Source organism: Callithrix jacchus, chromosome 2 (genome assembly GCF_049354715.1).
Source record: "Callithrix jacchus isolate 240 chromosome 2, calJac240_pri, whole genome shotgun sequence".
NCBI lineage: Eukaryota > Metazoa > Chordata > Mammalia > Primates > Cebidae > Callithrix > Callithrix jacchus.
This window is the reverse complement of record NC_133503.1, coordinates 20,303,751-20,328,320: the sequence shown is the minus strand read 5'-3', so window position 1 is coordinate 20,328,320 and position 24,570 is coordinate 20,303,751. Positions and strand designations below refer to the sequence as shown.

Here is a 24,570-nt window from a genome sequence, read left to right as displayed (position 1 = left end):
TTAGCCTCTTAAGGTTGATTTCCTCATCTCTAAAACAGGGACAGTACTAGTACCTACCCCATTGGGCTAATTAAAAGAGTTAATGTATACAGAGTCCCTGGTTAATAATAAGTTCTTTTCTTCAATTAATTAAATAAGCTACTAGGTGTAAAGTGCTGAAGACAGCGTCTGACAGCGCTTTAGCAGTGGTAGCTATTATGATTTTCTTATTCTAGCAAATAGAAAGTCCTCAATAACTAACAGTAGTTATTATTTTTTGTCTCATCTCCCTGTGTTTCCCTCCAAAACCCTAACCATCCCCAATTCTGGTTTTCTTATCCCCATACAGCCTAAGAGCTTTCAAGTCCCAGTGCGATTGTCTGGGCTGTTTCCTCCGCCTGATGTTCCATTTCTCCCCTCCCCATCTCAGATGTCTTCTCCTCTGGGATTCCTCTGGTCTTCACCACTCCCTCCTCCCAGGCAGAAGGAAAGGTTCCTCGATTTGTGTCCTACCAAAAAAAAAAAGTCCATATAGCGCTTAGCTCTTTGTGCCTGATGGTTGGGTTAACTCTTTCTGAGCCTGCCAAAGAGAGTGGCAGCCTCTGGGGGACGGCGCTGGGTGAGTCGCCTCTGGGTGTCACCCAAGGCGTCTGGCACAGTGTGGGACAGTAAACCGGCCGCTGTGCGGAGAGGGGTCCAGTTTAACTCCTAGAAGCCCGAGTCCTCGACCCTCCCCAGGCCGCGTCCACCACGAATCCCTCCTCCTTGGGCTCGGATTCCCTTCCCTGCGGTCTCCCTCACCTGAGCCAGCCCCACTCCACCGAGTCCCGCCAGCTCCTCCCCGGCCCCTCCCTCCAGCCCCCTCCGGGCGGGAGCCTCCCCTCCTCCATCCCCTAGCGGAGTCCCGCGGGGCTGGGGGCGGAGCGTCTCTGCCGAGGGCTGGGAGAGCCGAGTGGGGAGGCGCGGGGCGAGTCGGGGGTTCCAGACCAGCCGCCGCCGCCGCCGGGCCGGGGGCAGGCATGGCCGAGGGTGTGTGAGCATCGAGCGCGAGGGGCCGCCGCCACCATGCCAGGGGGCGCAGGCGCCGCCCGGCTCTGCTTGCTGGCGCTCGCTCTGCAGCTCCTCCGGCCGCGGGCGGCGCAGGAGCCTGGATGGACAAGTAAGTGGCCAGGCGCGGGGGGGATGGAGGCTGTGTGGCCCCGAGATCTGGGTGGCTGGGAGACCTGGGAGTCGACCTGCGGGTCCCGAGCGCCGGGACTGCGACCCCTGCGCCTCCTGTAACTCCGCGGGGCCTACGCCCCCACCGCCCCCAGCCTGGGAGTCCGGGCTTTGTTCCCACGTTGTGCGCCCTGGGAGGTGGCGGAGGTCGGGACAACCCGGCGCTGCCAGAAAACAGCCGGTCTGCTCACTGGCTTGCCTTCCCCTCTCGCCTTCTGCTTCCTCTGTTTTTCTGCTTTTGACTTCTCTTTCCGCTGTTCTCGGGGCTTATCCTCCTCCGTTTTCTCACGGTCCCTGGTGTCCGCTCCGCCTCTCTTTCTGTCTCTCTCTCCCGCCCGCTGCACTCGCCTGTGCCCGAGCGCCGAGAGCATCCCGAGCGTCCTGCCCCTGTGGCCTGGGAGCGGCTTCCTAGGACCAGGCTCAGTGCCTGCCACATTGGTGGGGTAGGACATAAAATCCCCGCGGGAGACTGTGGTAGCCTTGGCTGGGGAGTGGCTCGCCGGGTATCTCCAGCAGTACACTTCGGAGCCATGAGCTGGCAGGAGCCCTACCGAAGGCCAAGTCCAGCACACCCATTTCACGGATGAGAAAACCGAGGCCCAAAAAGGAAAGGACTTGCCCATGGCCACGCCACGGGTTGAGGTCCGCGCTGGCACCTCAGAAGAAACCAGGGCTCTCTTTCCACACCAACCCGACGGCCGCCTTCTTTGGTCCTCAGTTTCCCTTTCTGTGAAGGGAAGGGGTCGGACTCGATGTTTCCAGCTTAGATGCCTGGCGATGTCCATGTTTCTCACAACTAGTTTCCCAGACACCAACCCCTCCCCGACCCCATCCCTCGGGGGCTCTTCGCAGATTTCTCGGAAGGAATGGTCCCGGGGTGGGGCGGGTGCTGTGCCCGGGTTCTGTCATTGTGACCCGAGAAGGCTTAGCCCAGGCTCCACCGCTGCAGAGCGGCTGGGCTGACTCCAGACTGCTGCCTGCGGGACCAACGGTCAGCGTTTTCAAAGAAAGCGAGCACTGGCGGGGTGGGGGAGGGCTGGCAGGACCCCCCGAGCCGCCTCAAGCCCAGAGGCTGAGCTCGTCCTACAGTTCAAAACTTCCAGGGGCCGAGGTCCAGCGGTCGTCTGGCGCGGGCAAACAGGAATCGCCTTTGAGCTATTGTACTGAAGGGGAAACTGAGGCACAGGAGGTTCTAGGGTAGAACCAGGCCTGAGTCAGTGCTTAGTGCAGGAGAAAAGCATGAAGAAAGACAAGGAAAGCAAGTTACTGCTCCTAGCACAGGCGCCTTCTCTGAGTCCTTGGCGAACTCTCGCTGTAGAATATCTGGGAAATAATGAAAAGTATAAAAGAAATAAAATGATCTGCAACTCCCGAATCCACCGTTGCTATTGATATTTTTCCCTCCCCATTTGTGTGTTCCTATGGATATAAATATATATTGATAAAATTGGAACCATAAGTACAGTCTTGTGTCTTGCATTTTTCACTTCACACCATGAGCATTTTCCACGTCATTAAATTCTCTGAAAAACATGATTTTAATGACACTATCCAAAGTTTTCAAAAGTTAAACACACAACTCATACCAATGTGGCCAAGATTTATTCAACTCGTTAATGAGGTAGCCAACAGGATAGTAAAGCTGATTCAAGGAGCATTAGAAAGGGGTGATACAGGCATTGGAGAAAGAATGTTGAAATCACAGAGGCAGAAATGGTGGATGCCCATGAAGCAAAACCATAACTCTTGGTTGTCATTTCTTTTCTTCTTTTTCCTTTCCTTTCCTTTTTTTTGCTTTTTCTTCTCTTCTCTTTTCTTTCCTTTTTTTTTTTTTTTTTTGTTTTGAGATAGAGCCTCTCTCTGTTGCCCAGGTTGGAGTGCAGTGGTGGGATCTTGACTCACTGCAATCTCTGCCTTCTGTCTTCAAGCGATTCTCCTGCCTCAGCCTCCTGAGTAGCTGGGATTACAAGCCTGTGCTGTTACAGCCGACTAGTTTTTGTATTTTTAGTAGAGACAGGGTTTTAACCTGTTGGCCAAGCTGGTCTCAAACTCCTGATCTAAGGTAATCCACCCACCTCGGCCTCCCAAAGTGCTAGGATTACAGGTGTGAGCTACTGCACTCAGCCGGGTTATCTTTCCACTATGCTGAAATCACTCACCTCTCAGACAGAAATCTATCTATCTATCTATCTGTCTATCATCTATCTATCTGTCTATCATCTATCTATCTAACTTCACAGAGTATAGTCTTTAATCAATGATAAAGAAAAAGTCAATGGTACATTCCCCTAGATAATGCAATAATCGGGGCTGGTCGCAGTGGCACACACCTGTAATCTCAGGTGTTCCAGATCAGCCTGGCCAACATCGTGAAACCCTGTCTCTACTAAAAATACAAAAATTAGCTGGGCATGGTGGCTCATGCCTGTAATTCCAGCAACTTGGGAGGCAGAGACAGGAGAATGGCTTGAACCTGGGAGGTGGAGATTGCAATAAGCTGAGATCGTGCCACTGCACTCCAGCTTGGGCGACAAAGTAAGACTCCGTTTCAAAAATAAAAAGAAAGGTTAATGCAATAATCCATGGGCGGGTGTAGTAAACAATATTCCAATATGACATTGAGAAGACATCTTGCTTGCTCTTTGCGTTATTTCCAAGTTTTGGAGACTTTTTCTTAACATGTACTGTGTTCCTCTTTTCGTGAGACTTTAGATTGCTTTCATTAATTTTACAACCATAAACATAACATTTAATTCCTTTAAATGTTCTATTAAATATTATAGAATTCCTTTTTGTTTAAAAGAATCTAGACTTATCAGAGCCACCAGGGCAAGGACTATGCTTGTCTTTTTCTTTTTTCTGAGATGGAGTCTGGCTCTGTCGCTCAGGCTGGAGTGCAATGGCGAAATCTCAGCTGCCCAGATTCAAGCAATTCTTGTGCCTCAACCTCCTGAGTAGCTGGGATTACAGGCATGCACCACCACACCCAGTGAATTTTTGTCTTTTTAGTGGAGACGGGGTTTCACCTTGTTGGCCAGGCTGTTCTTGAACTTCTGACCTCAGGTGATCCGCCCACCTCGGATCTCCCAAAGTGCTGAGATTACAGGTGTGAGCCACCATTCCTGGCCATATGCTTGTCTTGTTCCTCCATGAACATTAAGCACATATTCCTAGCATATACTTGGCACATAGTTAAGTACTCAGAAAATACTTGATAAATATATGAATGCATTGCTTCTAATTTTTACCGGTCTGATGAATTGGCGTTGGTCCAGTGGGATTATTTTTAAAATCCATGTTGATTGCAAGTGCATTATATTGATAATCTAAGGGAATGTTAATAATCACTCATAATCACCATTCTAACAGAATAACTATGGCCACCTTTGTATTACTTATATTCTGTATGATTGCTGTGGTTAGTTTAGACAGAATAGATTTTACAGTCCTCAGCCCTATCCCCAGGAGTATGACGGAGACCAGACTGTTTAGGTGTTGGGAAATTACCATTTTATTAAGATGGTCTGCAGCCAGTGTTTGAGTTCTCAGTGCCCTGAGCAAGTCTCTCCTGTAATTTAAATGGCCTTTCTTGCAAAACGGGACTCCCACTTCCTACTTCCTAGGGTTGCCCTGAACATGAGGAGAACTGGGTGGTGAGAATGATTTGGGAAGTGGAAAGTGGAATACAAATGCAAACTTGCTATTAGGAAGCTCCAATTAATGTAACAATGCTCTGCAGCTTGTGAGGCAATTTCATACGGACTCTCCACAATAAAGCTGTGAGAGGGGCAGGTAGGATCGGTGTCTCCATTTTACAGGCAAGAAAACTACAGCTCCACGAGAGCAATACTCATGGGCTTGACCTCCAGAATATGCCCAGAATCCCATTGCTTCATTCCTCTCCACTGATGTCATTCTACTCTGAGCCACCATCATCTCTCACCAGGGCTCCTGCATATCTCTAGCCTGGCTTTCTTGCTTCTCTCACTCCCACCACTCTCCCTCACCCCACCCCCGTTCTCCACCATGCAGGCAGAGTGGTCTTTTTCAAACTTAACACATATCATATTGCTCTGTATTTAAAACACCCAGTGCCTTCCAAGTGTATTTATAAGAAAATCCAGACACTCTCCGTACTCTCTGCATTATCAGACCCATGGCTGTCTTGCTGACCACATCTCTTACTGACTTCCTCTTTCATTTACTAGCTACTCCTACCTTATGCATGTCCCTTCAACAGGACAGGTTCACTTCTGCTCAGCCATTGCACTTTCTGTTTCCTCTACCTGGGGCACTCTTCCCCCGAGTTTTTGCATGGTTGTCTTCTTCTGACACCTCAGAACTCAAATGCGGTCTTTGTTGATCATCCTGTCTGAAATAGGCACCCCCTGCTAGGTGTCTATTTATCCCATGACCCCAGCTTATTTTCTTCAGGGTACTTACCACCTTGTGAGAACATTTGTTTATCGTCTATCTCCCACCTCTAGAAGGCAAACTTGTACAGAGACCTTATTCGCCCTGTTTACCATAATATCGCCAACACCTATAGTGCCTGGTTCCTAGTAAGTGCCAAGAGCTGGAATCCAGCAAGTCTTCTAAAGACCCAGTGCAGGGACAGCTCACAGAGAGTGCATGTGTGGCTTGGCTGGGGTATAGCGGTCTGGGATTCCAGTGGTTTTGCATCTTGTATTGGCAGGAGGAAGTGGGGCAGGCAGCCCCCAGCTGCAGCATGAATTAATAATACCTCAGTGGAAGACTTCAGAAAGCCCCGTGAGAGAACAGGTAAGACTCAAAAGCTCTCGTTTACATTGGCAGGAGTTGGCAGCTAGAGGTTTGGGCTACCTACTCAACTTCCTTGGAATCCCAGCCATCACCATTAATTCTATTTCCAGCTCTAGTCTATCCTCTGGCGCCCATTTTGGATATCACAGACAGGACTTTCCTTCGTTGTATGACAAACTTCCAGAACACTTCCAACTGCTATTAGTCGAGGAAATGAAAATTCACATGAATGCTGACACCAGCTAAGTGCAAATGTGTTGGTGTCACAGAAATCACTTACCCTTGATTGGAATTAATTAAATATTGTCATTGTTATTTTTGCTCTGCATAATACATACTTCATTTACTTGATGGAATAATGTACTTGGAGAGAAAAAGGATAATAATATAAACTATTTTAGTAAGAGGCAGGATAGAGACCTAGTACTGGGGAATGAGTCTTAAATCCAGTAGGTTCTTCTGATCAGAACACCAAGAAAATGCATAGGCTTTATCAAAAAGATTGGGAAGAAAACAAAAATCATTGTCCTGTTCTTGCGGAGAGGACCAGTGCATCTAGCATATTCTTTGTGGTTCTGGTTTTTGTTTGATTTTTTTTGGTCAGAGTCTCACTCTGTCACTCAGGCTGGAGTGCCGTTGCATGATCTCAGCTCACTGCAGACTTCGCCTCCCAGGTTCAAGCGATTCTCATGCCTCAGCCTCCTGAGTAGCTGAGATTACATGTGTGCACTGCCAAGCCAGGCCAATTTTTGTATTTTTAATAGAGACGGGGTTTCACCATGTGGCCCAGGCTGGTCTTGAACTCTGACCTCAAGTGATCCGCCCACTTCGGCCTCCTAAAATGCCGGGATTACAGGCGTCAGCCACTGTGCCCCACTGTGGTTTTGGTTTTTACAGCTCAAGTGAGACTGAAAGAGCAAGAAAGGAAGTTGTGGGTTGTTGTGTGCCAGTAACCAGCTGTGATCTACCACTTGCTAAAGTGTAGATTTTACTCATTTATAAAATAGGGCTTAGAGAGAATAATGAGAAAAGAAAGCTGGGGAGAGGGGTTGTTTTCTAAGATCTCTTTGGGTTAAAACGATTTGTGATTTATTGGGCAACATACAGGACAAGATTACAGCAGGAAAGAGATGTGTAAGGAAAGACTCCTGACATTGTGGCTGTTGAATCTGGAAAGATAAGTGCAAAGGATAAATGTCCAGGATCCTTGAAGCTCTGGCCAGAGTAAGGCAGACATGTCCAAAAAGGCTCCAACTTGGATTTACCAGGGAACCTAAAGGGTAAATTTTACAACAGGCCAGGTGTGGTGGCTCACGCCTGGAATCCCAGCACTTTGGGAGGCTGAGGCAGGAGGATCATTTGAGGCCAGGAGTGTAAAACTATCCTGGGGCAGCATACTCAGATCCTATCTCTGCAAAAAAAAGGAAGAAAGAAAAAGAAGGAAGGAAGGAAGGAGGGAAGGAGTGAAGGAAGGAAGGAAAGAAGGAAGGAGGGAAGGAGGGAAGGAGGGAGGGAGGGAGGGAAGGAAGGAAGGAAGGAAGGAAGGAAGGAAGGAAGGAAGGAAGGAAGGAAGGAAGGAAAGCAAATAAGGAAAGAAATAAAACAAAATTAACCAGGCCTAGCAGTGTGTCTGTAGTCCCAGCTACTTGGGAGGCTGAGGTGGGAGGATCGCCTGATCCCAGGATTTTGAGGTTCTAGTAAGGTATGATTGCACCACTATCCTCCAGCCTGAGTGACAGTTCAAGACCTTGTCTCAAAAAAAAAAAAAAAATGAGGACAAATAAAAGCAAGTAACATTTTGTCCTTAAGGCAGTAAATACATGGAATTCATTTCATCAAAAAATAGGAGAGGCTGAAAATGGCTTCAGGAAAATTCTCGGCAAATTAATGGATGGTCATCCTAGAGCAGATTACTTTGAACAATTACAATCGTGGATATTGCAATCTATTCATATTGCCTGAGAAACGGACCTGCTACTTTTTATAGAGGCTTCTTTGTTCTCTCCAGATGTGGATGCTGGGCATCCTCAGGAAGAACCTGAGAACAAAGCAGAGGACGGGATCCTGTCTTTGTTCTCAACCACTGTCTGCCCGGCATATGGGTCATTGTATTCTGTAGGAGTAGTCAGCACAGTGCCTGGCACCAGAAATATTTGTCGAATGAACAAATGAATGAATGCCAAAGAGAGAGAGACTAGAGGCTGGATTTCACCTGCGCCTCTGATTCTCATTTATGTAATTAATTCACTCATTAAACATTTTTTTCTTCTCTTTTTCTCATCATTGACTTAAAACTCACATTCATTAAACATTAACTGAACACTTACTGTATATTAAATATTGTACTAGATCTTAAAGGGGATGCAAATATAGGACAGGTTTCCAATATCCTATGAAGCTGAAAATCTATTTAGACTGAAGGAGAAGGGATTTTTAACCCATCCCCAGGAGAGGTATAAATGGTCGGTCAGTTCCCTGTACTTCTTAGGAGAGTTGACGGTGCCCCTTCTTAGCAGAGTGGAGTTACATCAGAAAAGCTCATCAGTAGAGCTGTACAGAAAAGCTTCCTAGATTTTAAAATGCTGTTTCATTGTTTTGCTTGAAATGCCCCATGGAAACAGGGAACATCCTTTTTTAAATATCAGTGTCTGAGTACCTTCCAGAATAGAGAGAATTATTTTTGGGTCACCCACATAAAAATAAAGTTTACTACTCCTGGCTGGGCATGGTGGCTCATGCCCTATAATCCCAGCACTTTGGGAGGCTGAGATGGGGGGATAACCTGAGGTCAGGAGTTCAAGACCAGCCTGGCCAACATGGAAAAACCCCATCTCTACTAGAAATACAAAAATTGGCCAGGCATAGGGGTGCATACCTGTAATCTCAGTTACTTGGGAGGCTGCGCATGAGTATGGCTTGAACTCAGGAGGCGGAGTTTGCAGTGAGCTGAGATCGAGTCATTGCACTCCAGAGAGACTCGCTCTCAAAAAAAAAAAAAAAAAAAGATTATTACTCCTGCTGCAGCATGTGTCTCTTTGAGGGAGAGGTGATAGTGCTTTGGTTTGGGGCGGTATTCATTTTCTGTGGGGGCTGTCACATGGTCACCTACCTCTTGGATGAGGGAATTGCTATAGTTCTATAGTTCTATTGCTATGTAGTCTTTCTTAAATGCCCACTTGGGGCTGGGTCCCTGATGCTCAGTGTGATTGGGCAGGGCACTGGCTCAAACACTCCATGAAGTGGCACAGAATCCACAACCAGTGTTGGCAGAGCTGAATCAGGGCATGACAAACAGAAGTGAATCTCTTAGTGAAAGTTGTTGGTCAAACATTTCCCCAGCTTCCTACTCCAGTGGGTTTGAAATGCTCCTTCTTGAGATGAGGTAATAAGATTGATTAGGCAATCATCAGGGATGCCCAAGAGTCCTTGATTGGAATGTTCAGATCTCATCAGAACCCTTGGTGACCTCAAAGTGTCAGAAATGCCCAAATCCTAATGCAGAGTGGGGTTTTCAGTGAGAAGGGGGACTGTGCTTAGATGAGGCAGGCCTCTAACCAGAGGGGGCAGAACAGGTGACCTGCTTTCTCAGTCATTCAAAAACTAAACTTTGAGGTCAACCTTAGAAGGGCTAGAAGCTCTACTCTAGCAATGACTTTTGTGGATTGAAAGGGACTTCAACAATTTATCTGCTGGGTGATGAGGTGGCTCACACCTGTAATACCAACACTTTGGGAGGCCGAAGTGAAAGGATCACATGAGCCCAGGAGTTCAAGGTCAGCCTTAGCAGCATGGTGATACCCCAGTATCTACAAAAAAATTTAAAATGTTAGCCCAGTGTGGTGACATGCACCTGTGGTCCCAGCTACTCAGGGAGCTTGGTGGGGAGGATCGCTTGAGCCTGGGAGGTTGAGGCTGCAGTGAGCCATGATTGTGCCACTGCACTCCTGCCTGCACAACAAAGCAAGACCTTGCCTCAAAAAAGAGTCGTCAGTTCCTTGGTCGCAAGGTAGAGAGCATATGTTTAGAACACCCCAAAGAATCTGTCCTATTTTAAATATGTAAATATCTTGTTTTAAATAAATAATTTATTTCTTCAAAAAAAAGTTCAGTAGCCTTTTAAGTTGAATTGTTGAAGTATGGAGGTTTATTATGACTTGGTTTTTAAGTTTCTTTGAAATTTTCCATAATAATAAGGTAGAAAGAGATTAATAACCATTCTTTTCTTAAACTATGAAAGCAATTATAAAAATATGGAGAGATGCTCAAAAACATTAACTCATGATTCCATTGCCTAGAGTAACTATGGTAACCTTTAGGCTTACTTCTCTCTACATTTTTCCCTTTGCAAAGTGTATTTCAATAAAATACTCAGTGTTAAATTTTGAGGCTTTAAGACTAATGATTATTGTACACATTTTCTCAATAATTCAACAACTACTTGAAGTTGCTGCTTTTAATCATCATCCACTGTTCTGTCATATGAATGGATCATCATTTATTTAAGTGTTCTCTCACAGGTTATATTTAGGACAGTTAGCTTACATTTCATTATCATTCCTTTTTTTGTTTTTTGTGAGACGGAGTCTTGCTCTGTCACCACACTGGAGTGCAGTAGTGCGATCTCGGCTCACTGCAACCTCCGCCTCCCGGTTCAAGCTATTCTCCTGCCTCAGCCTCCCAAGTAGCTAGGACTACAGGCATGCACCACCACTCCCAGCTAATTTTTGTATTTTTAGTAGAGACGGGGTTTCACCCTGTTGGCCAGACTGGTCTCGAACTCCTGACCTCAGGTGATCCACCTGCCTAGGCTTCCCAAAGTGCTGGGATTATAGGCGTGAGCCACTATGCCCTGCTGAGTCGAAACAGTTTTAAACTCTTGGTACATACTGTCATTATCTTTCAGAGTTGTTAGTTTAAATTCTCAGCGGTGGGGATTGTGAGTGCCCACTTACGGTGGGCATTGTGCATCGTGATTTAGTTTTAGATAACCTCTGGCACTTTGATTTTTTTTCAAGGTACCGTATTATTTTTAGTTATTTTTCTGGAGGTGAGGAGGTGGTTTATTAGTAATGTTGAACATATTTTTTGTGCTTATTAACCACTGGTATATCTTAAGTGATTCACTCTGGATGTATAGCACCTGTGGCCACTAGCAAACTGTTTATGTGTAAAATATTATATACTTTTTGGCCTATGAAACGTTACTTTGAGGATCTCTTAGTTGCTTCCTCTGAGATGATTGGGGTTTTCCAAACTGAGGGGCAAAATAAAATAAGAACCCACTGTGAAGAGGATCCCCAAGTATTTTACAAGATAATAGGCAACATATATCGAGGCTTGCCATGTACCAGGACTGTAATACATTATTTATGCTCAGTATCTCACTCAATCCTTCCAAGATCCCCATCAAGTTGACTATTACTATCTCTGTATCATACATGAAGAAACAGACGTAGGGAGGCTCAGCAACATGTCCAACTTCACACGACTGCAGGTGTCAGAGCTGGCGCTTGAATCCAGAACTGACTCTGCAGAGCATTTACTGCTGGAGACTATGTTTTCCAGTGTTTCCCTTCAGCACACCACATACGTACACTTATACCACATTGCAGCCTGGAGTTTCTTTCCTATGCCTTTCAGGAGAAAGCAGATGGGGGAAGGATTTCGGTGATTCTGGGATTGAGGTCATTTTACATGTGGGCTGGAAATGCAATTGACCTTTGCTCGTTCAATTCCTGTGGATCAATGTCGGAGTGCTGTGCTAGAGCCTGTGCCCAACCCTGGGCGCCTGGGGGCTGGCTTTTAGGAACTGACATTGTTTTGTTGTTGCTTTTAGCATCCACTCAAAGCTGAGCTCAGGGTAATGGCTGAGGGGCGAGAACTGATCCTGGACCTGGAGAAGAATGAGTAAGTGGACTCCTCCTTTGTCTAAAATGAAACAAATAACTTCCGTGTCAACGCCGGACGCAGGTGTCGCTGTTCTGGAAGGAAGCAGTTAATGGAGTTGACCCCGAGCTCTCAGTCCTTGCCTCCTTTCAGGCAGCATCTTGCCCAGTAAGAGCCTTTCCACAGCCTCTTGACTTGATGTGAGATTGCTGGACTGTTAAGTGTATTGCTCAGATTTCCTTAGGCAGTATTTTGGGGGTCCCTGGAGTTCACTGCGGGCACACAGAGGTCTGTGTGTGTGTGAGATTACCGGAGTGGATGGACCGGAGGTCTTTGGCAGCTGCCTCACTAGAGCCAGCCCAGTGCGTGGCAGGAAATGAAGGAGATTAGAGGAAAACAGCAGAGAGGAGCGAGCAAAACAGGGTGTGCTGGGGTTTGGCGCCTCAGACTCAGATTGTTCCATGTGTTCTGGGTCAGCCGCATTTGAGATTTCGCCAGTAGGGCATCGTCAGCAGTCTCCTGGCTTCATCGGCCCTAACCTCATTCATCTCGGGTGGTGGCCTGGCTCAGAGGCACTTCCACATTGATTTGCTATCAGACGCCGTCGTATCTGGATTCATGTGATGGAGGAAGTGAATGGACACAATGCGTGGCTATGTCTGTGGCCCATTTTTCGGCCATTCCCCATCTACTTAGCTGTGAAGACTTCTCCTTACTTGGCCGAGGGACTCTGAAAACCTTTGGTATTTCCCCACCGACTGTCCCATTTTTCATTCTGCCCCACAGACGTTGCAGATAAGGCTGCATGGCTTGGAGAGCGGCCTGTCTCCCCTTGGCAGCCTCCAGAACCCCATGGAAGCCGATGAGTAATCAAACGCATCACTGCCAAGAAAAGATGAAGAACCTTCCTGTATACAAAAGGATGGGAATGGCTTTTAGGCTTGAGTGGAAAGGGAGAATATAATTTATTCCAAATTTGGGCTTTATGGGCACTTGCAAAGGAGGATGCGTGTGGTCTGAGTGTGGTTAAAATACAGCTCGCAGTGATGTAGTGATGTGCAGTGATGGGGCTTCGTCCACATCCTTCTTCTGCCTCCAGCACATGGTGGCCTCGGGAAGCCAGAATGGTGGGGATCACAGTCATTTTTCTTTCTCTCCTCTTGAGAGTAAAGCCAGCTTAGGCTGTGTTTCTTCTCTCCTGGGTCCCTGGAACAGACCAGGCCAGCTGCGTCCCCCGACAGTGCAGCCTCTGCCGGCCTGGATTTTTCCTTTCATTGTCTTCCATTAGTCTACAAGTAAAGGCCCTTAGAGGGTCTGTTTTTGTTTTTGTCTGTTCTTTTTTTGAGACAGAGTCTCTCTCCATCACACAGTCTAGAGTGTAGCGGCGCAATCTCAGCTCACTGCAACTTCTGCCTACTGGGTTTAAGCGATTCTCCTGCCTCAGCCTCCTGAGTAGCTGGGATTACAGGCGCATACCACCACGCCTGGCTAATATTTGTATTTTTAGTAGATACGGGGCTTCACCGTGTTGACTGGGATGGTCTTGATCTCCTGACCTCATGATCCACCCACCTCGGCCTCCCAAAGTGCTGGGATTATAGGCATGAGCCACCGTGCCCGGCCAAGAGGGTCTGTTCTTGACTGTATCTCTCTGGGACCTGCCTTTGTTTCTCATGGACCCAACCCATTAGCTCTAGACTAAATGTTCCCTGTTGTTGCCTGCGTCTAATCTCTCCTGTTCTGCCCCAGGAGAGCCTGTGGCCCTTCAGCTTCCTCTGGTCAGCCCTAGTGGCAGTGTCGGTGTTGTGGGAAAATCTTTAGGAGTTGGCTGGCCCAGCAGGAGTGTCAGGACTCAAGTCTCTATCCTTCGCTCCGATTTTGAAACACTGGCTAGAAACCATAGGAAGTTAAAGTAGGAAGATGCCTTAAAAAACACCGAACGGAATGATCTTAGAAAACACCGAAATTACCGATGCAGAAATTTTGATTCAGAGAGGGATAGGCATTTGTCTGAGGCCACCCAGAAAGCAAATGAAAGAGCTGAGACTAGGATCATATGTATTCTTGGTGTGAGTCTAGAGTTACAGAATGTGACCCAGAGCAAATGGCTAAACCTTCTGGAACTTCAGTGTCCTTGTCTGTAAAATGAGGGTAATGAGGCCAGCCCCATGGGATGGTTGTGAGGATAAATGAGGTGAGGTGCAGGAAGTGCTTGCAGAGCACATGGTGAGTGACCAGCCACTGTTGGGATTTTTTATTGTTCCACACTGAGGCTCCCGAGGAGAGCTCGTGGCTGTGGCTCTAGCATCTGCTTTTCCGAGAGCAGCTCTCATTTCCCATTGAGCAGCATGGGGTTGGATGTGGTTCCTGGCCTCCTTGAGTTGGCAGAAGGCAGAAGAGTTGGTAAAAATGGAAGCAGCAGAGCCAAGCAATATGAACTCACCAGGTGTCCCTGGGGGACCGCTTCCTGCTATTTTCATCCAAACTGGGCTTTTTGTTTTGAACATGTGTTAGTGAGCGGAACTCCAACTGCACACGACTTCCTAGTGTGTTTATTTCCCAAAGCCTTCTCATTCATGGTGTGTGCGAGTCCGGATTCAAAACAGCTTTGGAGTGGGCTGATCTTTCAAATCACTGTAATCTCATGATATTTGGGGGAAATGAGGCCCTGGGCCAAGCCATTTCTCAACCTCTGGTTCTTAACCATCTTGATCAACTTGTTCATTGTTTTTCATCTACTGTGCCCTGTGACATTTTAGGCAACAGTGCAGGTACTGGGGATAAGGCCGTGAATAAAACAGTTCAGCCTTTATGGAACTTCTATTCTAGTGGGAAACGGTAAGAAGACAAGTGAATGCACCATCTGCCGGGTGACTGGTGCTGTGCAGGAGACAAAGGAACATAGGGAGTGGGGCCGGGGGAGCGTGGAGGTAGAACGGGAGCTGTTGTTTCTGAATGGCAGGCAGGGAAGGCCTTGCTGGTGAACTGATACTTGAGTCAAGACCTGAAGGAGGTGAGGGAGTGAACTATATAGACAGCTGAGAGATGACAGTTCTGAGAAGAGGGAACAGCCACGTTTAAAGCCCTAATAGACTCTGAAGCTTTCCACTCTCCCTCTGTACATTTCCTCATACACTGGATTCTCAGGTCTCCCAGGAGCGGTGAGCAAGGGCTCTGGGACTCTGAGGGAAGGGAGAGGACATTTTAAATTTCTTTTTCATCATCCTGCCGAGTCTGGCCTTCTCCCATCAAATCAAAGCCCACGTGTTAATGCATGGCCCAAAATAGCAGTGAGCAAGCCTTTAATGGAATTCACACATGGAGAGATCGCCAAGAATGGTGAGGATGGAAAGGCGTGGGGTATGGGCCAGGAGAGGAGGGGGGAGCTCCGGCTCAGGCAGCAGACTCACTGAGATGTCTTACAGTAGCACGGCAGCCGGCAGCCTTTTCTCTGCTTTGAAGCAATGGGATGACATCCTGTGAGAGGCACACATTCTTTTTTCCGTTGAGTGTAGGTGAAAAACAGTGACCTTTTCGGGATAATCTGAGCGTTGCTTTTGTATCGGTTATTCCTGTGTTCAGATCCTAGCTCTGCCACTTACTACCTTGTAGCCTCTTTAAGCCTCAGTTTCTGAATCTGGGGTGTAATACAGTCCCATGTCATAGAGCCACAGGGAGAATGAAATGAGATGGTACATGTAAAGGACCTATCAGAGTGCCTGGTGTGTATTCCAAGCTCATGTTAGCCATGATAATTTCTTACTCACTGTTTTTAAATTGCAAAAGCAAAGCATGCTCATTGTAAAACATGTAGCAGTTCCAAAAACACAAAAGAATGGAAGTTTCCCTCCCACAAGGAAAATCCACTGCTGTTTGGTGAGCAAACCCTGGACCTTTTCTCTGCGTACAAGAACACGCACGTGGATCCTCACAGACACAGTCACATCCAGACACAGTCACACAGAAGCTGCTATTTTTGTTGGGGAGGGAAGAGCAGTAATACTATTGTGCCAGACATATTGTTCCAGAACTTCCTTTTTTGAACTCAACTGGATGTCATGAAGACAGTCCTCTGCTCCAGTAAAGTATTTATTACAATGTTTAATGTTTATACACACATGTAATCACATAATTTGCAAAGGCTGGTGCATAGCTGTTGTTTGAAGAAACTTGTGATTGAGGCATTGTGGTACAGTGGACGTAGCATTGACCTCAGAGACAGATGATGTGGAATTGGTCAACAGGCCAGCCAGCTCCCCTGAGGCTCAGCTTTCTCATCTGTAAAATGCAGATTTTGGTCCCAGATAGGCTCTGAATGCTCTTCCTACGCTCCCTATTTAAAGGACGCTGTGTGAGTAGAAAAATGGAAAAGAAGTCTCTGCCTTAGGAAATTTGCTCTGCCTGTGGAAACATCCTGGGAAATAGCGGGCAGAGGGATAGAAGGAAATAGTGCCCCAAATTATGAGACCTTGAAGTTGGGGATGGCTGAACTTCTAGGTCAGGATCTGCTGGTTCAGGCAACAGAAAATACAAGAAGGGAAACTACAGAGCAGAGACTAGAGACTGCGATTTGCACAACCCACAGTGGAGGCATTAATCATATTTTTTCTCCATGTACTTTCCTCCATGTCCTGAGACAACCTCACCAACCCAGGAACCATATTTGACAATCCAAATGGATTCCTCCATATTTGCTGAATCCAAATGGAATCCTCCTTAGCTATAGGCAACCAGGGAGATGAACATCTCTAGGGCTGTGTGGGCCCTGGTGCTGTCTCTTCTCCTTTCTTGGCATTTTCCCAAGAGGAAGGCACACTGAATTGCTCAACCAGCTTCCTGTGTGCTCTCTGGGCGGCGTTACTAGTGAGCAGGATCACTCCATCACAAGGCCACCTTAAAAGCAAATGAGCAGTTCAACTAGTAGGCACTTTGCCCAGAGGCTCTTTGGCCATATACTTCTGTCTTTTAGGGTCTTAAACACATTCTAGGACTCTCATCTCTGCAATATACTGTCCTTCCTCAAGTCCAAATGGTGATGGCTTGAGAAAGGGAGAGATGTCCTTTGGTCTCACCCCATCCATTTGTGCTCCAGCCCAGTTAGCTAAAGAGAGATCCTATTTGCTCAAGTTTAGCTAATAAGAATGGATGTTTGTTTTCTTTTGTGAATATGTCTACCTCCCAACCACCTGGGGAACAGCGATTGTTAAGGCAGAATGCAGCATTTAGAGGTTTACTGATTTTAATACCTATCAGTACTTCTGACTTTAATCTCTCTTCCTATCGCTAACTTCTTATCAGTCCTTCAGTGTTATCATAGGGGAGGAGAAGGCTTTTCTTGTCCTGGAAATCAAGCTACAATCTGGAAAATTAACAGTCCTTCAGTGCTCCATAACATTCTCATTTTTCCCTCAAGTCCATTATATAATTTGGATTGCATAATACTGGTGGAATGAAGAAGGGCAGAATTAGCAGGTAGGAAAGGAACTTTTCAGCAACACACAGGACAAATTAGCTGCCATCTCTTATTCCTGCACTTCTTTTTCAAGGAGGCCTGGTAGAAACATGTACCAGACCCAAAGCAAAACCCTGAATACGGCTCAGTCAGTGGAGCTCTCTCCACCTCCACCATCCCAGCTTCCTCTTGGGTCAAGAGTAGGCTTTAACATCTTAAATATGACAAAAGACAGCTCTCTTTGCCCCTCTCTTGTCAGGAGCTTCATTTGTTTTTGGCAAAATTCAATTTCCTGGATCAAAGAGCAGCTTAGAAAGGCTTAGACAGTATCCCAGTGCTCTTAGTAAACCATGCTTCACCAAGTTGCATTTAAATGAATCACAGACATATGGATTACATTGCACTGAAAATACACATGGCTCAAGAAATTAAAGGATATCATTCTTTAACCAAGTATTTGGCAGATCTAAAGTATTCAAAATGTTTTTCCAAACTCTACACGCAGCTGGGCTCCCCATTCCCTGTGGCTAGGATTGTGTAACCCAAGGAGACCTGTGCTGAGGAAACAGATGGATGAATGGGTGGGGACACAAGAATTTGATGAGCGCTGCCTGTGCTGTCTGAAATTTTCTTTAAACATTCTTTGGAAGTATCAAGAACTGATTTAACCCTGCTGTGTTGACGCTGAAGGCATTGAATGTATGAGTGGATTTAAATTCCAAGTGTTGTGCGAGGCACGTCTTCCCGGAGAGACCTGGTAGTCCTGTGTGAGATGTCGTTTCTAATTGTAGCTTTGTAGACTGAGAATGATTTCATTTGCAGTTCCCATGTTGTCCCAAATGCCTGGAGTTGCAGAACAAATGAATTGCCAGCCAATCTGACGTGATTTTTGTATAAGCCAAACTCTCAGCCCCACCCCTGCATAAGCAGGGTCTCCCATTTGCAAAGTACTGAATGTTTATGTCTCTCCTCAAATTCTAATGTTGAAATCCTAGTCCCCAAGGCGATGGTATTAGGAGGTGGGGCCTTTGGGAGAGGATCAGGTTATGACGACTCTGCTCTGGTGAATAGGATTAGTGCCTTAATAGAAGAGACCCCAGAGAATTGGCTCACCTTTCCCACCAAGTGAAGACACCACTAGCAGCTACCATCTATGAACCAGAGAGAGGGCCCTCACCAGACACCAAATCTGCTGATCCCTTGATCTTGGACTTCCCAGACTCTAGAACTGTGAGAAGTAAATTTGTTGCTTATTTGCTGTCCAGTTTATGCTATTCTGTTTTAGCACCCTGAATGTACTAAAACACCATTATTTCTAAATTGTTGTAAACATGATATCACTTTCTTAGGGTCCGTTGCTTAAGCGCAGGCTCAGCAATAAGGCTGGTGATCTGAAGGGATATAGGTTCATGATATAGTTGCCGGAAGCATCAGAGAGCATCCAAAATTGAAATAGCCTAGATGTGTTGTTTTTAAAGCCACGTGCACACAAACCTTAAACATCCTAGTCCATAGAGTAGAACAGATTTGGACTTTGGTGCCAGAGACCCTGATTCAATTCCAGATACTGACACTTCCTGGTTAGGTGGTCTTTGTTAAGTCGGTTTTACTTCTTCATCTGTATTCATGATAATATACTACTTGGCCGGGTGCAGTGGCTCATGCCTGTGATCCGAGCACTTTGGGAGACTGAGGCAGGTGGATCGCTTGAGCCCAGGAGTTTGAGACTAGCCTGGGCAACGTGGCAAAACCCTGTCTCTACCAAAAACAAACTCCACAAAAATTAGCCAGGCATGGTGGCACATGCCTGTAGTCCCAGCTACTCAGGAAGCCAAGGTGGGAGGATTGCTTGAGCCCAGGAGGTGGAGGTTGCAGTGAGCTGAGATCATGCGACCACACTTTAGCCTGATTGACAGAGCCAGACCCTGTCTTAAATAATAACAATAATAATACTGCTTTGTGAGCATTTGCTGAGAATGAATGCCTGGGAACAGGCACTTCACACAGTGTCTTATTTAATCCTCATGGCAACCCTTTGAATGAGATATTGTTGTCTGCCTTTAATAATGAAACTCAAACATGAGGAGTTTAAGTAATTTACCTAATATTGGGCGTAGCCGGGAGTCAAACTCAGGCCTGCCTGCCTCTTACTACATCATACCACTTACATAGAAAATAGATACATCGTTACCTTCATTGCAGGGTGTGGAAGGCTGAAAAATTCACCCTCTCCCCTCCAAAGATAACCACAATCTAATCCCTGGAGCGTGTGACAGTGTTTCCTTATATAGCAAAAAAAGAATCTTTGCAGATGATTAAGTTAAAGATCTTGAGATGGGAAGATTATCTTGGATTACCTGGATGGGCCCTAAATATAATCCAAAGTGTATTTGGCAGAAGGAGATTTGACTATAGATGGTGATGTGACCACAGAAGCAGAGATTAGAGTGGTGCAGCCACGAGCCAAGGAGAAGCTGGAAGAGGCAAAGAACAGATTCTCCCAGAGGGCGTTCAGCCCTGCTGACCCCTTGATTTTGGCCCAATGATACTGATTGCATTCTTCTGACCTCCTCAGCTGTGAGCTGTGAGAAAACAACTTTCTGTTGTTTGAAGCCACCAAATTTGTGGCAATGTATTACACACTAGCCCCAGGAAACATACACATAGAGTTTGTGCGGTTAGGACATAATGTATTACAGTGTGCTTATTACAACATCTGGCACATAGCTAGCAGGTTTTCAATACATGCTAATTTGTATTAATGCAAAGTCCAGAACAAATGTTTTCAAGTGTTTTGGTGATGCAAGCCGTGACATGTGGCCCTTGCAGCTTTCTTCACCCGTGAAAATGACAAGAGAAAAAAACATATTGAGCAATAATCTGTGTGGTTATTGCTTATCTACATTTCCTAAGTTCCGGGTCATGTTCTTCGATTCGCTCTGTCTGCCCTTAGGGAACTTCTCGCTGAGAACTAGGAATGATGGTCACATACAAACAAATGGTGACCGCTAAAATGTAGGCAATGTCTGTGTAACAGGCATTCTACTGTGGTCTTTACATGGGCCATCTCATTCAGTTGTCACAACCAATTGTGAAGAGTAGATTCCTGCATTAGCCCTGTTTGGCAGGGGGGATCCTGAGGTGTGCAACAGTGTGACTTGCGCAAAGTCACATGGGTGGGAAGGGCAGGGCCAGGATGTGAAGCTAGATCTGTTTGACTCCCAAGTCCAGGCTTTTAACTGGGGCAGTATATTCCCTCTCGGATGCACGGTCCTGGCTCGGTATGCTCTGGGCTCTTCTTTGGTTAGCACTGGCATTGCTTCTCCATTTTTTATTTTATTTTGTTTGTTTTTGAGACGGCGGCTCCATCTGTCTGGAGTGCACTCTGTCAGGCTGGAGTGCAGTGGCACGATCTCGGCTCACTGCAGCATCCGCCTCCCTGATTCAAGCAATTCTCTGCCTCAGCCTCCCAGGTGGCTGGGATTATAGGTGCCTGCCACCGCGCCCAGCTAATTTTTGCATTTTTAGTAGAGACGGGGTTTTACTATCTTGGCCAGGCTGGTCTTGAACCCCTGACCTCGTTATCCACCTGCCTCAGCCTCTCAAAGTGCTGGGATTACAGGCGTGAGCCACTGTGCCAGGTGCTTCTCCATTATTCCACTCTCTCCCTTCCCTTTCCTCCTACCTTTCCCAGGCCCTGGTTAGAATTTGCATGTCAGTGTAATGTAATGCTATAATACAGGCAGTTGTGGTCACAAACCTTGCTCCTTGCACTTCCTGGAGTGTAAGTTTTGGCAATTCTCTCAACCTTTGGGTGTCTCAGTTTTCTTATCTATGTGATGGGGATAATGACCTCATAGGATGTGTGTGGAATTCAGTAATTTAATGCTCTTAAAGGATTTACATGGTGCCTGGTGCACTATGAGAGCACAATAAATAGACACTGTTATTTGTGTTTTGCAGGGTCAGAAAAACATTTAAGAATGAAGTCAGAGGGAATTCCCCTGAGTTGGTTTCCAAATGTAATTAAGAAGAGTTGACCTTAAAACCCATTGCCCCTGGGAGGAAATTGCTTCTGCTCTCGGCAATGCCCAGTTTGACCTAATTGGATCTTGAAAACACAGCTTTGCCGTGTTCTCCAGTGGGCCAAACTGTACCTCTTTTCTGTGCCTGCAGAATCAGATGAGGCCCTGAACTGTCGGATATGAGGTTGGGATTTGTTCACTGGTTCCGGCTCCCCTTCCAGGGACCCGCAGCCAGGGCTGCCTGTGCAGCCAGGAAGGATGTCCACGGTTTTCTTTTGTCTCAAGCTTATTTCTCCTGGCTGCTCTTCAGCAGGAGCACGGGGTAAAATGAATGGGAGGAAGCTGTCAACTGCCCTGTTGGCCTTAGATGGACCCTTGTCGGAACTAAGGGAAGCTGTGGACTTAGACGATGTAGGGAGTGCTTGGGTTTGGGGATCCCTTTATCATCGGGCTGTTTACCTTCAGACAACAATAGCTGGGATTGAGGGAGTGAGCATTTACCAGGAACTTAATATTTTATGTAGATTAAAAAAAATCCCTATGTATATTTATACAAATGAAATCATACTATATTCTTGGTTTTGTAACCTATTTTTTTTTCATTTGGAATTATAGCATGGGCATTATAAAAACATTTAAAACATTTTACATAGGAACTTTTTGGAGTGTTTGATATTTTTCATAATAAAACTTCAGAGAAAAATTAAACAAGTTATAGAGTTTTTAAATGCATGGTATAGTACCTTATATACTATTTTATAATTTGCTTTTTTATTTTTTGTCTTCAGTGTCTTTCCACATGAGCACATTTATAAACCTGTTTTCTTTGGTTTTTTAAATGGTGGCACAGGAGTCCACTGATTGGGTGAATCAAAATTTATTAATTTCCTTATTAATTGACAGTTAAGTTTCTGAATTCTTGTTATTACAAATAATCCTAGTAATAGGATTATACATAATCTTTAAGCACATTTGCAAGTATTTCTGTAGGACTGATACCTAGATGTAGAGTTACAGGATCCTATGGAGGACACGATTAAAATGTTTTTAAATTTTAATAGGTTGCACCTCTCACTCCATAGATACCTGCCCAAAGGCTGAATGTACCATTTTGCATTTATACAGCTGATCGAGTGTATTAGAAATATGTATCTGTGTACATTTATCATATTTGTAAAAATTAATTAGAAGTTTTATTTTTACTTTTTAGCTCATAAAACAAACCTCAGTAATTTTATTTTTTCCTTTTTTAATGTTTGTGAGTACTTATATAGTAAGTGTATATATTTATGGGGTACATGAGATATTTTGATACAGACATGCAATGTGAAATAAGTATCTCATGAAGGAAAGGATATCTGTCCCCTCAGGGATTTATCCATTGAGTTGCAAACAGTCCAATTATACTCCTTATTTTAAAATGTACAGTTAAGTTACTGACCATAGTCACCTTGTTGTGCTATCAAATAATAGGTCTTATTCATTCTTTCTATTTTTTTTTTTTTTTTTTTTTGGTATGCCCATTAACTAAACGCATCTCCCCACTACACCCCTCTACCCTTCCCAGCCTCTGGTAACCATCCTTCTATTCTCAATGTCCATGAGTTCAATTATTTTAATTTTTAGATCCCACAAATAAGTGAGAACATGTGATATTTGTCTTTCCGTCTGTGCCTGGCTTATTTCACTTAACACGATGATCTCCAGTTTTCACCCATGTTGTTGCAAATGACTGGAGCTCATTCTTTTTTATAAGGCAGAATAGTGCTTCATTGTACTGCATATGTACTGCATTTTCTTTATCCGTTCATCCCAGATAGAGACTTAGGTTGCTTCCAAATCTTGGCTGTTGTAAACTCTGCTGCCACAAACACAGGAGTGCAGATATGTCTTCAGTATACTGATTTCCTTTCTATCTTTCTTTCTTTCTTTTTTTTTTTTTTGAGACAGAGTCATACTCTGTCGCTCAGGCTGGAGTACACTGGTGCGATCTTGTCTCACATAGCCTCTGCCTACTGGTTCAAGCGATTCTTCTGTCTCAGCCTCCAGATTACAGGCATGAGCCACCGCACCCTGCCAACTGATTCCTTTCTTTTGGGTCTATACCCAGCAGTGGGTATACCATGCTGGATCATATCGTAGCATGACGTAGTGGCTGTACTAACTTACATTCCCACCAACAGTGTGCACAGAGGTTCCCTTTTCTCCAAATCCTCACCAGCATTGATTATTGCCTGTTTTTTAACTGAGTGAGATGATATCTCACTGTAGTGTTTTGTTTTTTTTTTTTTGAGACAGATATCTTGATCTGTCACCCAGGCTGGAGGAGTGCAGTGGTACAATCTCAGCTCACTGCAACCTCCACCTTTCGGATTCAAGTGATTCTCATGCCTCAGTCCACCACATCTGGTTAATTTTTTTGTACTTTGTATTTTTAGTAGAGACTGGGTTTTGCCATGTGGACCAGGCTAGTCTCAAACTCCTGACCTCAAATGATCTATCCCAAAGTGCTGGGATTACAGGCATGAGTCACTGCACCCAGTTCATTTTTAGTTTTGATTTGCATTTCTCTGATGATCAGTGATGTTGAGCACCTTTTCATATGCTCATTTGCCATTTTTATGCCTTTTTGTTTTTTAGACTTGTCTATTCAAAGCTTTTGGCCTCTTTTGATTGACTTATTAGACTTTTTTTTCTTATAGAGTCATATGAGCTCCTTATATAGTCTGGTTATTAAACCCTTGTCAAATGGGTAGTTTGCAAATATTTCCTCCCATTCTTTGGGTTGTCTCTTCACTTGGTTGATTGTATCCTTTGCTGTTCAGAAGCTTTTTAACTTGTTGTGATCCCATTTGTCCATTTTCTCTTTGGTTGCCTGTGCTTGTGGAGTATTGCTCAAGAAATTTTGCCTGGACCAATGCCCTGGAGATTTTCCCCAATGTTTTCCTCTAGCAGTTTAATGTTTGAGGTCTTAGATTTTTTGTTTTTGTTTTGTTTTTGAGACGGAGTCTTGCTCTGTCACCCAGGCTGGAGTGCAGTGGTGTGATCTCAGCTCACTGCAACTTCCGCCTTTTGGGTTCAATGGATTCTCCTGTCTTAGCCTCCCGAGTAGCTGAGATTACAGGTGCGTACCAGCACGCCCAGCTAATTTTTGTATTTTTAGTAGAGACAGGATTTCACCACGTTGGCCAGGCTGGTCTCAAACTCCTGACCTCAGGTAATTCACCC

General features: G+C 45.4%; 1 protein-coding gene across 4 annotated transcripts in view; it reads left to right on the top strand.

The window, feature by feature from the left end:
* The first annotated feature begins 910 nt into the window (after nt 1-910).
* ADAM19 (ADAM metallopeptidase domain 19) overlaps nt 911-24,570 on the top strand; it is a 98,828-nt gene continuing 75,168 nt past the window's right edge. For 2 of the 4 annotated variants that reach the window (XM_002744097.7, XM_035283385.3), the window contains exons 1-3: nt 911-1,138; nt 5,894-5,979; nt 11,816-11,886. In XM_002744097.7, the coding sequence (XP_002744143.3) occupies nt 1,045-1,138; nt 5,894-5,979; nt 11,816-11,886 (251 nt within the window). In that variant the 5' untranslated portion in view covers nt 911-1,044. The remainder of the gene's footprint in view (nt 1,139-5,893; nt 5,980-11,815; nt 11,887-24,570) is intronic. The other 2 variants (XM_078358614.1, XM_035283389.3) reach the window with 1 other exon arrangement.